Source organism: Nycticebus coucang, chromosome 20, assembly GCF_027406575.1.
Source record: "Nycticebus coucang isolate mNycCou1 chromosome 20, mNycCou1.pri, whole genome shotgun sequence".
NCBI classification, from domain to species: domain Eukaryota; kingdom Metazoa; phylum Chordata; class Mammalia; order Primates; family Lorisidae; genus Nycticebus; species Nycticebus coucang.
In genome coordinates, this window is record NC_069799.1 from 2,417,310 (window position 1) to 2,433,225 (window position 15,916).

Below are 15,916 nucleotides of genomic sequence, written 5' to 3' on the forward strand. Positions count from 1 at the left end.
GCAGCAAACATTTAACTATGTTCTGATTTATTTATACTTAGACCACAAAATTCTTTCAATGTGGAAATCTTGTTCTTAAGAAATATATTTATAAATTCAGATGTTTTAGTGACTTTAACTGAGCCCTTTCCTGCATTTAAAATTCTACATGTAGTAAATTTTTTAAAAGGCCTGAGTATCTTATTTTAGGACATTTTCCCATATTGAAGAGAAAGTATTTCTAAATATATATGTACAAAAGATATAAAAGATATAAAAATCTGATTCTTGAGTTAGTAGCATATATTTTTGGTATCCTAAATCAGCGGTTCTCAACCTGTGGGTCGCTACCCCTTTGTAACAATGAAAATGCATTGCAGCATTAGGAAGGTTGAGAACCACTGTCTAAGTAATTTGAACTTGCTTAATTAAAAGAGTAATATAAATACAGCTAGTTTATTCTGTATTATTTCATTCATTGAACCCTTTCGTAAATGACTTACTTAAGAGTTAAAATTTTCAGGCTAAAAGAAAAGTTAATCTAAATCATTATTTTATATGTGAAACTGACTCATTAGTATAAAGCTAATAAGAATCTAGATATTCTCATTTTTAGTCAAACCCTCATGATAGTTTTTTTCTCCATGGATATCATGTTCCATATTCTGCTATTTCAGAATTTATAGATTAAAGTTTAAATTTATTTAAAATCTTATTCAGAATCCCACATACAGTAGATATATAGAGAGATCTATTGCCAGCATGTAATCTCTAATTGCATTCATTCTCTTATGGTTCATATGTCACCTGAGGTCAGATGGTAGCTTTATTGAGGACATTACAAATTTCTAACCTCCAATATCAAAAGTATAATCTTGTTAACAAATGAATACAGACAATGATACCTTCCCAATTTGGTAAGTTTAGAAGTAACTTGATAATTGAATGCACATGGTACAATTCAGTACTTTTGCCACTATTTATATTTCCTTTAAAAATCAAACTTATCCTACACAGTGGTCAAATCACTACTGGCTACTTATGAATCGCAATACTCATTCTTAGTTTTTAAACTTGTAAGTAGAATTTCCAACTGTGTGAGGAATAGACTGAAAATAGAACATATGTGAAAAGAGTTTGTGCTTGTGAGCCAATAATATTTATAACAAGGTTAATATGATTTATACTTAAAATTATAACTGTTCTGCTAGTTATTAGGCATATGCAGAACATTATTAATGTCAATGCCTATTATTGGTACTACTTTAATTTGGCCACGTTAGAAACTCTAACCCATAGATTCTGGTGAGGAAATCACTGAGTAACAGGCCAAAGAAGGGGGCACGTGGTAGTAGTTATTTTTTCTTTAGCATCTGGGAGATTAAGGACTAAGAGGAAAGGAAAGTTTAGGGTGAGAAGGGGGAGAGAAAGGGTCTGATAATTCACAAGTAGTTGGGTTCATTGCTTAAGTTAAGATGTCAAATGGTAGAAAATGTCCTGTGAATTAATACTCATGAATAAAGTTCTAAAATTTATCGCTGAGGCTCAGTTTCTCCTGAAATTACTATTATGTATCTTAATGGGAGAGATTGATTATTACTTTTTAGTCTTAAACTTGTCAAGTCTGTCTTCAGAACTAGGTGAATTAGGGGCTGATTGGGAAAATTCTTGCCCTTCCAAAGCTTCTTAAATGTTTGCCATATTTTGAAGAAGTATGTTTTTAAAAGGGTTTGTTATTAAAAATGAGTTTTAGTTATACTATAAATTTTATTTTTATTTTGTTTTAGAAATTTAGAGGAATAGATTAAAAAGAAGAAAAAAATTTTTTGGAAGAATGGAGGGAATCATTTTTAAAAAAAGAGCAACAGAAGTCTAGGACTACTGAAGTTTCCCTCACTTCACACTCGTGTTCATGATTTACCATGTTTACTCTCCTCTGCCAGGGAGAGCCACAGAACTTCATATTTACATCTTAGGAAACAGTTTTCATTGTATTTTTAGTTTCAGTGAACTGTTACTGGGTTACTCTGAACCCAGAATCCTTTAGGAATGTAAAAGATCTTGTATCTTTTCACTCCCCTAAATTAGAAGCAATTTAGTTGTTTCTGGAGAGAAAAAATGAAGCCACCTCCTCCCTTATTAGCTCATAGGTGGTTATTAATGCTTAGTTAAGGAAAAACTGAGAAGCCCTTTTTTAATTAGCATCTGCTAAGGATTTAAATTTCAGGGGCCTTAATTATAAAGAGTATTTCCTCAAAATTAAACACACTTGGAATTTAGTTTCATTGTACATACATACATAGATACATTTTGCCTAGGGCTCCCATTCTCCTGCCCCAGCACCATAACTAGGTGGAATCTCTTTTCAGAAAAGAAAAGAAAGAAAAATTTTGATACATTTTGCATAAACTTGTGATGCAAATAGTATATTTAAATTAATAATGTTTAGTTTTTATGTATGCTATGATTTTTACCATCTGTTTTAAATCAAAAGATAAGTATTTATACTTAAGGAAAAAAATACATAAGAACATATTGCAATAAAATATACATTTCTTACTTATGTCTAGCCAGTCTTGGTTTTCAGAGGTATGATTTTTGGTACTTCCTTTGGTATCTTTCCAGAACCATAAGAATAAAGTTTTCTTCACAAACATGCATTTATTAGATTTATTCCTATGTAATTTTCTCTTCATATTATCATAAAAGAAGAGTATTTTAGCTGTTTCTAAGTTGTTTTGTAAATAGGTGAATCTTTGATAGATGTTTGTTAAATTTGTAACCAGTCACTTTTAATAAATTCTCTTTTTTCTAATCACTTTCCAGCTAACTTTGTTGGCTTTCTCGCCTTTTAGTTTTTAAAAACATATTATAAGTTAAGCAATTGCAATGAATATTGACAAATTACTTTGTAGTTTAAAAATAAAACATTATAGAGGGAAATACACTTATTTATTTTAGTTGGTTTTTTTTTTTTTTTTTGAGACAGAGTCTCACTATGTCACCCTTGGTAGAGTGCAAGAGAGCTCAGAGCAACCTCAAACTCTTGGGCTTAAGCGATTCTCTTGCCTCAGCCCCCAAGAAGCTGGGACTATAGGTGCCTGCCACAGTGCCCGGCTATTTTGTTGTTGTTGCAGTTGTCATTGTTGTTTAACTGGCCAGGGCTGGGTTTGAACCCACCAGCCTGGGTGTATGTGGCCGGCGTCCTACCCACTTAGCTACAGGCATCGCCTATTTTTTTATTACTATTTTATTTATTTATATTATTATTTTATTACTATTATTTATTTTAGCTTTAATTATTTTACTTATAATTGACACACAATTGTATATATTTATGGGTAGTACAGTATGATTATGGGGTATAGTTTTAATGCATATACATTATATAATGAGCAGGTACAGATCATTACCATGTCAATCACCTTAAACATTTATTATTTCTTTGAGGAAAATATATTTAAATGTCAAAACATTTTTCTGAATTTACCTCTGTATCTTATGGTCAAATTGTAAGTTTTTAGCATATATTTGATTGAAATCAAAATTTAAGATGGAATGAAATGAAAACAGAATTAAGTTCACAAAAGTAAAGACACAGCTGTAACTTACTCACACATATAGCAGTATAGGAACTGTGATCCCTCTACTGGGAAACTAGGAAATCTTAGTAAAGCACGATCTTACGAGGTGTGTGTGGATGGGGGGGTGAAGGGAAGCTTGGGAATAGAGACAGAGCTTGAATCACATTCCTCACTGCTTTGTTTCTCAAGGATTGGCAAGAGGCATTAAGTATTCAGAATTATTTTGCAAGGCAATTGACAAGAACCAACTGAAAACTATTAATTGGCAATTTTACTAAACTTATGGCACAGTTTAGTAAAATAGCCAATTAAAATGTAAATATATGGATAACTGTAGTTTTCCTTTATGCTGGTAGTAATCAGAAAGTACAGGAAAGTACAGATCTCTTTCCAGTAAAATTTTATTAAAAATATATATGAATGGCCTTACAGAAATTCATAAAAGCTGTTTTAAGAAAGCTACAGTGCTTAAGAGACCTGTGATATTCCTGACTGAGAATGCTGACTAAACACAAAGATGATGGTTCATCTTTAATTAACTTACACATTTATTACTATCTATAAAATCCTGTAGGGAACTTTTGGCTTTAAAATGATTCCAAAGATGATTTTTAAAGAAAAAGCAATAATACCTAAGAAAATTTAGAAAACAATACTTTCTTTATATGACATAAAATTGTACTTTTAAAGTTACAGTGGGTGGCGCCTGTGGCTCAAAGGGGTAGGACGCCAGCCCCATATGCTGGAGGTGGTGAGTTCAAGCCCAGCCTTGGCCAAAAAAACTGCAAAAAAAAATAAATAAATAAATAAAGTTACAGTGATCAGAACATTGCATTGATTGAAAAATTAATAGGTGTACCAATGGAAAGGGTAAATGGCCTTCAAAGAAGACTTTATTGTATGATAAATGTAGATATTTAACTAAGTTTGTTAAGGCATGGTGCTAGGACAATTGGTTAAGCATTAGAGAATATTAGATGTATATTCTAACCTTGTGTCACATAAATTATAGATAAATTAGAGTTAAATGTGAAAACATGAAACCATTCTAAAAACCTATAAAAATGTAGGTGGTGAATATTAGTTTTTTTAAGTAGGGAAGTATTTTGTAGGCAGAGAAGCAGTGTAAGAGTAAAAAAATGTATATCTAGGGCAGCGCCTGTGGCTCAAAGGAGTAGAGTGCTGGCCCCATATGCCAGAGGTGGCAGGTTCAAGCCCATCCCTGGCCAAAAACTGAAAAAAATAAGTAAATAGTTTTTTCTATAATTAAATAAAAGCACCAGTATTTAAATACTAATTTAAAAATGGGCAAAGTATATAAGTAGATAATTCACAAACAAGAAAGTTTTAAGAGCCAGAAAACATGAAAAAAACAAACAAACCACACCTCAGTAAATTAAAGCACTGCAGATTAATAGAGCAACATGTCAATTTCTTTTTTTTTACACACAAAATTGCAAGAAATTTTTAAAAGGAAACTATTGAAGGCTGTTGAGGCAAGGTAGAGGTTGAAACAGTATACCATTTTATCCACCAGGAACTTTCACACTCTGCTGTTCAACTCTCAAGTGTTCTAGATTAGAAATCACACGTGGTTTTTATATACATAGACTTTAGCATATTTCTTTTTTTAATTGCAGTAAAATGTACATAACATAACATATACCAGTTTTAACTGTTTTTAAGTGTGCAATTAAATGGCATTAACTGTTGTGCAGTATTATCACCATCTATCTCTGGAACCTTTTTCATTGTCCCAAACTGGAACTCTACACCTGTTATATAATAGTTCTCTATTACCCCACTTTAAATGCACAAAAATAGTAGATAAAATTATAGTATAATCAGAAGAGATTTGTTAGCTATTTGTTAAGAGTAATTCTTTTGAATATTTAATGACATAAAAAAATACACACTGAAAAACATAAAATACAAAAACTGAATACTATGATTCAAATTTTGTTTATTAAAAAAAATTTTATTCATGTAGAACAATACTGGTGAGAAACATACCAAAGTATATGTAGTAATTGATTAGTAGAGTTAAGGGTAATTTATTTTAAATTGTGTTTGCTAAATTTCTTTCTTTTTTTTTTTGAGACAGTGTCACTATGTTGCGAACTAGAGTGTGATGACGTCACAGCTCAAATTCTTGAGCTTAACCAATTCTTTTGCTTTAGCCTCCTGAGTAGCTGTGACTACAGGTGCCCGCCACAATGCCCGGCTATTTTTTGTTGCAGTTGTCATTGTTTAGCTGGCCCAGGCTGGGTTTGAACCTGCCAGCCTCAGTATATGTGGCTGGTGCTGTAACCACTGTGCTAAGGGTGCTGAACCTGCTAAAATTTCTTTTTAACTCAAAAAATAATTATGCTATTTTTGGAAGATGCTGGCAGTGGTGTGTACTTTTACCTGATTGGGATGAAATAAGCAACCAAGAGTCAATTCACAAGTGGATCAGGTGGAAAGAGCAGGTCAGGGCAGGTAGAGGGGATTTGGTTGTTCAAATGATAGAATTAGAAAAGCTTTAGCAAAACTAATGCTGTCTGTGGATATCAAGGATAGAGAGCCAAAGCAAGTATTATAGTTGTAGAGTATAATATTTAACTCCTCTGTTTGTAAAGAGGCTTAGCATTTCATTTCAAAGTACTCCTGTGCCTTAACTTATTTTAGCCTTATGATTATATAAGTTGGGTATACCCTAGATAGTTTCTACATTTTGCAGATGAGAAACTGTTCAGAAAAAAACAACTTTGGGGCGGTGCCTGTGGCTCAAGCAGTAGGGAGCCGGTCCCATATGCCGGAGGTGGCGGATTCAAACCCAGCCCCAGCCAAAAATCACAAAAAAAAAAAAAGAAGAAAAAAACAACTTTGACAAGATTGTATAAAATTCACTCTAGCTACAAAATGATAGTGCTAGTATAGCCTTATACCACAAGGCAGTTTACCAAATCATAGTCTAGATTTATGCAAAATTGGTTATGGGAGTGTGCAAAAACATTTTGTCTGATTGATTTCTTGTGAACAGCCAACCATACTGAGCAAGTAATATTTTGAATTTATAGTACTTCAAGATGAGTTAACTTTTTTTAGTAATTCAGTGGTTCTTGGTCTATGTGAGGTATTTCTAAAAATTTATTTTTAATTGGCATGTAATTGTACATATTTATGGAGTACGGTGTATACACGTTCAATACATGGAAACATTGTATAGTGATCCAGTTAGGGTATCCAGAATGCCTGTTACCTCATAGGTTCATCATTTCATTGTGTGAGTATTCAATATGTTCTCCTAGTTATTATGAAGGACACTGTGTGGCCACGCCGCTGTGCAGTAGAACACCAGAACTCATTCCATCTAGCTAATTTTGTGCCCCTGAACCAATTTCTCCCCATCTCCCATACCCTCCAAACCTCCTTAGCTTCTGCTGATCTCATAGAAGTACAGAATAGATTAGTGGGTATATGAGGTCTTTACCTCCTTTGGGAATGTGGTATAAGTTGTGAACTCTCACTTTAGAAAAATGCACTTTGTTAAAATACCAACATCGTACTTTCGAGACTTGGAAAAAATGATTATGCGTTTTGTATGGAACCAGAAAAAACCCCATATAGCTAAGGCAGTTCTTAGTAATAAAGACAAAGCTGGGGGTATTGCCATACCAGATTTTACATGACCTGTATTACAAGGCCATAGTGGTCAAGACAGCATGGTACTGGCACAAAAATAGAGACATAGACATTTGGAATCAAATAGAAAACCAGGAAATGAAACCAACAACTTATAGCCACCTAATCTTCGATAAACCAAACAAGAGCGTCCACTGGGGGAAAGACTCCCTATTCAATAAATGGTGCTGGGAGAATTGGATATCCACATGTAAAAGACTGAAACTGGACCCGTACCTTTCTCCACTCACAAAAAATTGATTCAAAATGGATAAAGGACTTAAATTTAAGGCATGAAACAATAAAAATCCTCAAAGAAGGAACAGAAAAAACACTGGAAGATAGCATCCTGAGGAAAGACTTTATGGGGAAGACTGCCGTGGCAATAGCAACAACAGCAATAATGAACAAATGGGATTTAATTAAACTGAAATTTTACAGTTTAATTTGTACAGCCAAGGAGACAACAACCAAAGCAAATAGACAACCTACCCCATGGGAAAGGATATTTGCATATTTTGAATCAGACAACAGCTTAATAACCAGGATCTATACAGAACTTCAATTAATTCACAAGAAAAAAAACAACAATTCCATACATCAATAGGGAAGAGAGATGAATAGAATTTTCTCTAAAGACGACAGATGAATGGCTAGCAAACACATGAAAAAAATGCTCATCATCCCTAATTATTAGAGAAATGCAAATCAAAACCACCCTGAGATATCATCTAACCCCAGCAAGAATGGCCTATATCATAAAATCTCAAAACTGCAGATGCTGGCGCGGACGTGGAGAGAAAGGAACACTTTTACACTGCTGGTGAGACTGCAAACTAATACAACCTTTTTGGAAGGAAGTATGGAGAAACCTCGAAGAACTCAACCTAGACCTCTTGTTTGATCCTGCAGTCCCATTACTGGGCATCTATCCAGAAGGAAAAAAAAACAAACCTTTTATTATAAAGACACTTGTACTAGGCTGTTTATTGCAGACCAATTTACAATTACTAAAATGTGGAAACAACCTAAATGTCCTTCAACCCAGGAATGGATTGGTAAGCTGTGGTATATGTATACCATGGAATATTATTCAGCCATTAAAAAAATGGAGATTTTGTAGCATTTGTACTAACCTGGATGGAGGTGGAAACACATTATTCTTCACTAAGAATAATGTGAAGGAATGGAGAAGTATGAATCTTCAATTTTGATATGAGGACAATTAATGACAATTAATGACATGGTGGGGCATGGGGATAGGGAAGACCAGACAGAGAATGAGGTGTAGGGGGTGAGGGAAAGGAAAAGAAGAAAAAAAGAAAAGAAAATATTGACTAATTCTCACATAAATTGGATTTAATTCTGACCAAAGTATATTACTTAAACATTAATTTTTAATTCAACTTGTTCTTGTTAATATATTGTTTAGGATATTGCATCCTCATTTATAAGTGAAATATGTTTGTAATTTCCTCTTTATAATAATACATTTTCTCCAATTTTAATATCAAGTATATCCAGATGAAGTAGAATGATTTTGAAATATTTCTTCTTTTTCTGTTGTCTGTAAGATTTGGCATGATCTGTTTTTTGAAATTATCTTTTACTTTTATTTATAAATATTAGTTGTGTGTTTTTTGAGACTTCAGAAAAAAAGAAAAATGCACTTTGCAAATGTGCATGCAAAATTTTGTGCACGCTTTGAGGGGAGTTGCATACACCCAGATTTCTATCCCTTGTCACCCTAAGAGTTCTTGATCACAGGTTTAGAACTTCTGATTTAGAATCCTTACAAATGCTAATTGAAGGAAGAAAGTTTAAATCCTTATTTGAGATTGTATCAAGGAAAGTGTTTGTAATATTGATTCTGTTAGTAAGATTTATATTGAGGTCTGTCTTCAGTTGCTTTGGTATCTATGGTCCTTGTAACAAATTACTCATTTACTGAATGCTTTTTTCCCCACTATCTTTAAATTTGGACATTTCAGAATAGAGATTATATGTCAAACATCAAGTACATCAGAAATCTGGAGTAGCTTTATTTGCAGGTACTCCTGTATGTACGAATGTATGTGATAGTTTGATTTTTAGGAACTGTTATGTTTTTTATTTTAAAATAATGAAAGAGTATTATTTTTTAATAGGAAAATCTTATTTACATTGCTGATCCAGAATCCTTTGAAGTAAATACAAAAGATATGGACAGTACATTGAGTAGAGCTTCTAGAGCAATAAAAAAGACTTCAAAAAAGGTGAGTTTTAGTATATTATTATTTGACTTAGCTCTACAGTATATTTTCCAGACTATATTCAATATAATAATACTGCCATAGGCACCAGTATAAAGATAATCTATACAACAAAACTGTTCTCTGTGGAAATGGCCTACAGAGACAATAGTTTTAGTTCAGTGATTTCTGTGTCCTAGTAATTATAACTTGTTATCCCTCCTATTCTTGTCATAGCAATAATACTATGAATTTACTTTAGTAGAAATGTACTGTTGATCTGGATATGTGTATGTTCATCTTAAATATCATCTCAGATATTTTTCAGCAAATGTTAACATGATAGAGACAGGAAACTCAGAATCTGTTCCTGACCCTAGATGTATGTTTTAGGCTTCTCATGTTGGAGAGACAATTCCTCACCCTTCTCAGAGTTGTTGAGGACTGTATAAGTACATTGGTAAACGTGGCTTTTTAAAAGTACAACTAGAATTTTAGTGTTCTAAGGGAAATTGGCAGCCATATTCTCTTTTGTTAAATTTACAAGTTTTGTTTTCTTTCCCTTTGTAGAAAGGCCTTGTATGTTAGGTCATCTCCATCTCTCCCATTATTTAATATGTATTATGTATAATAAACAAACATTAAATGATATTTCAAGTGAACTCTTACAATAAAGAAAGATTTCTGTTGATTTTTTGTATTAAAGATCAGTGACCACTCTAATCAGTAAAGATTAGTGACTAGCTGAGTCAGACAAAAACCCAAGTTTTTTTTCTCTAAGGCTAGGTTTTTTGTTTTTTTTTTTTGTTTGTTTGTTTTTGAGCATAGTAACATTTTATGGTGAATCTTTTGGATATTTAAAAATGCTTTTAAAATTACTCAAGTAACACAAGGATTACATTTTAATTCTAATCATTTCCAAGCTTCTTTTTCTCTACACATTTTTACAAACAGAAATGGTATAAAATTATACCATTTTCTGTTCACAAACAGAAATGGTATAAAATTATATAGATTTTCTTATCTTATTATATAGATTTTCTATATAATAATTATATAGATTTTCTTATTTATCCTTTGCTTCATTTCTTTTTGGCCCTGTCATTAATTAGTTTTTGAAAACACGATTAATAGCTGCACCCTGTTTTTTCCTATGAATGTGGGGAATTTGCATAACTATTGTTTTTTGGGTGATGTTATGGCTTCTGGTTTTTCTTTTTTTTTTATTAGGTTTTTTTCTTTCTTCCTTTTTCCATTGGACTACAATGCTCTTTCAGTGCAAGATGGAATAGTCTACAAAATTGTTTTCGCTGCTGTGTGCCAAAGAGATTCTAATTCTGCCACATACTAGTAGTAGAAAACTTTTTCATATATATTTTACTTTTTTACATATAAACATTCTTATCAGCTGTGTCACATTTGTCCAGGCTTACCTTATGGTAACTCTTTTTAATTCTAGGTGACAAGAGCATTTTCTTTCTCCAAAACTCCAAGAAGAGCTCTACGAAGGGCTCTTATGACTTCCCATAGCTCAGTGGAGGGACGAAGCCCTCCCAGCATTGATAAACACGTTGTGACTCGTCTGTCTAGCACCTCATCATTAGCGGTAAGTGGTTCTCATTGAATGGGCTAAGTGACTTATTTATGGAATTGGTATGGAATTTGCTGACTTTTAATAAATAGAAATATTAATATCTTCCACCATTTTTTATGTGTCCTTAAGTTTCTAACCTCTTGGGGTAAAGGCAACTGAGAAAACCTTACTATTAATGAACTAGAGACATACTAAACATGTAGTTTGATTGAATTGGGATTGAAATATATTCTAAAATCTCTAGAAAAGAAAGATGTTTTAGTGTGGCCTATCACTTTACTAATATTAATAGCTATGGTTCTATTTATACAGATTGGTTTCAATAATGTAGCAGAAACTGTTTTTATTCCTTCTACAATTTCCGTGATGAGTAGAATATAACCTCTGAAACTGAATTCAGAGGATGATATGAGTTCTAAATTCATATATATATTTTTAAATGTTTCCTGAACAACACAAACTTCCAGTAAACTCAGAATTATTAGATATTAATATCAAGTGGCTTTCTAACATGTATTTTTATCACTAAGTATTTGAATGATACATCTGTTTTTGTAAAATTATTATTATCCTAACCTATTGAGGTTAAGAAAAGCAAGTGGACTGTTTCTTCTTTCTTCTCTCATCTGCAGATGCAAGAAAAGATGTTAATAGTGCTTTCTTATCCCGTACTGTTATTGTAAGGCCTAAATATTATATGTGTGTATCGTATAGTTACACAGGCATTTGATGTGATTGTATACTGAGAGGCCTTTTAGGTAGTAGTTAAGAGCATGTACTCTGGAACCCAAGTGTTCAAATCCTTGCTCTGCTATTTACTAGTTTTATGACTTTTGGCAAGTTATTAAAGATCTCTGTTTTAGTTTCACTGTCTATAAAATGAGTCTCAAGTAGTTATAAGGATTAAATGAGTTATCATATGTGAAGTGCTTCAAATAGTACATTGGCACATTATGAGGGCTCTGTTTTATAAGTGGTTACTTTTTATTATATAAAATATAGTTAAAGTTGGGTGACGCCCATGGCTCAAAGGGGTTGGGCATCGACCCCATATGCCGGAGGTGGTGGGTTCAAGCCCAGCCCGGGCCAAAAACTGCAAGGGAAAGACAAAAAAAAAAAAAAAAAATATATATATATATATATATATATATATATATAACTATATATATATAGTTAAAGTTTTTAGTTAACACATGAAAGAGTTAATGGCTAAATCTATTAGTATATTTACATAAGTTTTTAATCAAGGTTAACCTTAATGGGAGAGAAATTATACTAGTTGATAATGTAAATATATGCAAAGTAATTTGATGAAAATTGACAAAATATAAACATTAATTTGTTAAAATTAGATTACAAGCATTTTCAAAGTCAAAGTACTATCCTTTGTTTATTTGCTGCATCTATAGTAAATATTGTAAATTTTGTTGCCTTTCAAATGAAGGTAAGTTAATTTTATAGAAAATTATGTTGCATATGATTCTGACACTTTTATATAGACAATATACATAGGAACACCTAAAATATATTAAAAACATTCATGTCTTCTTCTCAAATGCTTGTTTCTGTTCTAACAGATTACCCGTTCTATTTCCACAAGCAATGTAATTGGATTTACTAAGCATGTTAATGTTCAGCGCTCAGGCTCTACGGGTGGGCACGCTAAATACTCCTGGTTTCCATCCATACGTCATTCTGCCTCCCGAGCTAGATTTTCAGAAATACTAGAAGGAAATACTGATTTTTCAAATTTCAAAAAAGGTTCTTTTCACATCATCTTTGACATTTGTGAAGAATTAGGAGATATGCCGAGCACTAATGGAAGCAAGCCTCATGAAGTTTGATGTGAGCCTATTAGCTATCTGAAATTTGTGTTTATGAAAAAACAAAAAACAGGGAAGTGTTCTTTCTCTAGTGGATAACTCATTGGTTGGGTGGGGACTTTGGAAGTCACACTATATATCTGCTTTGAATTCACAATTAAGGTTTAATACAGTTTCTTTACATGTTGGCACATAAAAATATTTTTGGAAGGTAATTTAAGTCTGAAAAAAATGAAGTTACTTTGGAAATTTTCTTATTTAGGATTATGATCATTTTATTTTTATTTTTTATTTTTGTTTTAAGTTAATTTGAGGGTACAATGAATTTAGGTAACAATGTTTGCATTTGTTAGATTGAGTCCCTCTTATAATAGAACAATGATCATTTTAAAGAATAATAATGATTGTCATGAGTAGTGGATTTATATTCCAGATCTGATTCTTAATGCTAGATTTATGGCATTTACGTAAGGTTTGTAATTTTAATATGGCAATTCATTAAGAGTGCCACCTGAGGAAAATGTAAACTTTTATATAGGTCATTTTATTATCACTTGGGTGGTAGCACCTTGCCAACTGAGCTTTTTAAACACTGTTTTCATTGTTGATGAGAACTTCCTTCCACCTACCTTAAGTGTAGTTACAGTTAGCCCTTTATTTATGTTAAAATGAACATTAGCCTTATAGTTTATTTTGATTTATACTCATTCTTGTTTTTTGTATTATGTACTTTTTCTGTTTGTTATAGTTAAAAATTCTGACAATAGTAACTTTGAATTCTGAAACAGTAAGTTTACATAGTTTAGCAAGTTAGTAGTCACTTATCCAGGACTAATTATACCTAATTTTGGTATGTAACAAAATTACATATGTGCATAAGTACACATGCTCACATGTATACACATGAGTTTCATGTATAATACAAACACTCTTTGGGACTATCTGGCTTAATTTTAGAAAATTATTTCTCATGAAATGATTTAATTCCTATTCTACTTTATGAATTAAGAAGAAATTACAAGGGTTTGTCCTTTTATGTCAAAAACTTGTTTACTAATATAATTTTATAACCGGAAACACTAAATCATTAGTATCTCACAGAAGAAAGTTATCACTACTAACAGAAAGCCAATATCTGTTCCATTATCTAGTTAACTGATCTATTCATTTGGTTTTTATTTTCAGAATGTTAAAATACTTTTAATTGTGTTTTGTCCCTATTCCATTCCCCATTTTATTTAAAGAGTTTAGAATTATCAGATGTCTTGTAATTAACTATTATAGTGCTTTGTTGTAAAGCATAAAAGTAATAGGCATGATACTGAACTGTATGTTACTTTTTTTTTTAAGAAAAATTAAAAATATAAAGTATTTGTCTTGTCTTATCTTTACAGGGCATCTCATCTCCCTCCCTTGTCAGCCTTCCTTCCTTCTTTGAAAGGAGAAGTCATACCTTAAGTAGATCTACAACTCATTTGATATGAAGCTTTAAAAACTCTTAAATTACAGAAATGTATAAACACTTCATACTCATATTTAACAAACTGACTTAAATGGTACTTGTAATTAGCACTTGCTGGAAGCCAGAAAGAAGAAACACTAAACTATGCTATTTGATTTTCTTCTTGAAAGAGTAAGGTTTACCTCTTATATTTTTCAAGTTAATTCATGTAAAAAATTATATTGATTTTGATGTAATTTATCTCTTTATTCAAATCCCTATTTGAGGACCAGTAATTTAAGTTATTCATGATGTCAGTAGCTTTGCAACACTGAAACAGCAAGTAAATTTTATTTGGTGGGTGCCAAATACTGCTGTGAGTCTGTCTGTATATGTCTGAGAATGAATTTATGGAAATAGATACTGGTGTATCTCAGCTTCTGTAACGATTAAATGATTTTGGAGTACTTAATAGATTTAAAATACTTGCATAGGTTCCTAATTAAATAGTGGGATCTTTTTTCACATATGCCGTTTAAAGTATTTAACTATTCCTTTTTCAGTTTTTTTCCTCAAATGTTTTCAAGAGTCTGCCATGTGGATTTTAAGAGATTTACCCTTATTAATAAGACCACTATTTAAAGGAGATTGTTTCAGAATATCTTTGCAAATTGAGATAAAGACAGAAAGGTTAAAAAACATTGTATATTTTGCCAAAGCAAGATGTTAGTATATATTGGTAGCTGAGATGGTTCTATGACTACCTATTTTTGGTGATTTTAGCCACTAGCAAATCTTGATTTAGTTTGATATTTTATGGAATTTTATTTCAAACTGTAAGACCATGTGGTAAAGAAGTATGATAAAGAATGTTTATTCCTTTTGTGAAATAATTCTAAAGTTGTCATAAGTAAATTTTACTAATCTCCTGGAAAATGCTTAAATATATGTATCATCAGCTTTTGGTTGTGGTCTATAATTCAAATAAAATTGAAAATTTATTTGCTATTGTAAAATTTATTTCAAAGCTTGATGTTATCTTTCACAATAGCTTTTTTGTATAGGTAGTAATTCAAAATAGTCAGGTTCCTGTGAATAAATGCATTTTTTCTACTTGTTTAGGGAGTACTGCAAACATTTGTCAGTTATCTGCTTTAATAGCTTAACTGACTTTTTTTCTATATCACATACTTGTCACTTCTGAGTATATGATCCTTTGCTTTATTTTTTAAGTAGTTGTATTGGTAAGAACTTTGTAAATAAAATAGCCAAAACCTAAGTGTATTTTTATGTGTCATGTTTAATTTTTTCAGGTAAGTTTTGATAGGCTTAGATTTGGAATATGTTGCTTAAGATAAATAGAAAAACAAAATAATATTTTTAGTTATATATGAATGCCTGCATTAACTTGTACTCTTTTATGTATCTGCTTGCTTATTTGTTTTGTTAATTTCTTTCTTCATTAATTTGTTTTAGCATTGTGTATGCTAGACTCTGAATTTTTAATCTGGAATTTACTTTGTGGAATGAAAGTCATGAATCCTATGATATTTTACATAAAATTTTGTATTTGTATGTATGTGTTTTTCTGGCAGAAA

At 31.7% G+C, this 15,916-nt stretch overlaps 1 protein-coding gene across 8 annotated transcripts in view; it reads left to right on the forward strand.

The window, feature by feature from the left end:
* ECT2 (epithelial cell transforming 2) overlaps positions 1 to 15,602 on the forward strand; it is a 97,384-nt gene extending 81,782 nt beyond the window's left edge. For 4 of the 8 annotated variants that reach the window (XM_053572468.1, XM_053572470.1, XM_053572471.1 and 1 more), the window contains 4 exons: positions 9,377 to 9,484; positions 10,920 to 11,066; positions 12,632 to 12,899; positions 14,272 to 14,348. In XM_053572468.1, coding sequence (XP_053428443.1) covers positions 9,377 to 9,484; positions 10,920 to 11,066; positions 12,632 to 12,898 — 522 coding nt within the window. In that variant the 3' untranslated portion in view covers position 12,899; positions 14,272 to 14,348. Of the gene's footprint in view, positions 1 to 9,376; positions 9,485 to 10,919; positions 11,067 to 12,631; positions 12,900 to 14,271 lie in introns of all 8 variants that reach the window. The other 4 variants (XM_053572473.1, XM_053572474.1, XM_053572475.1 and 1 more) reach the window with 1 other exon arrangement.
* Positions 15,603 to 15,916: the final 314 nt, after the last annotated feature.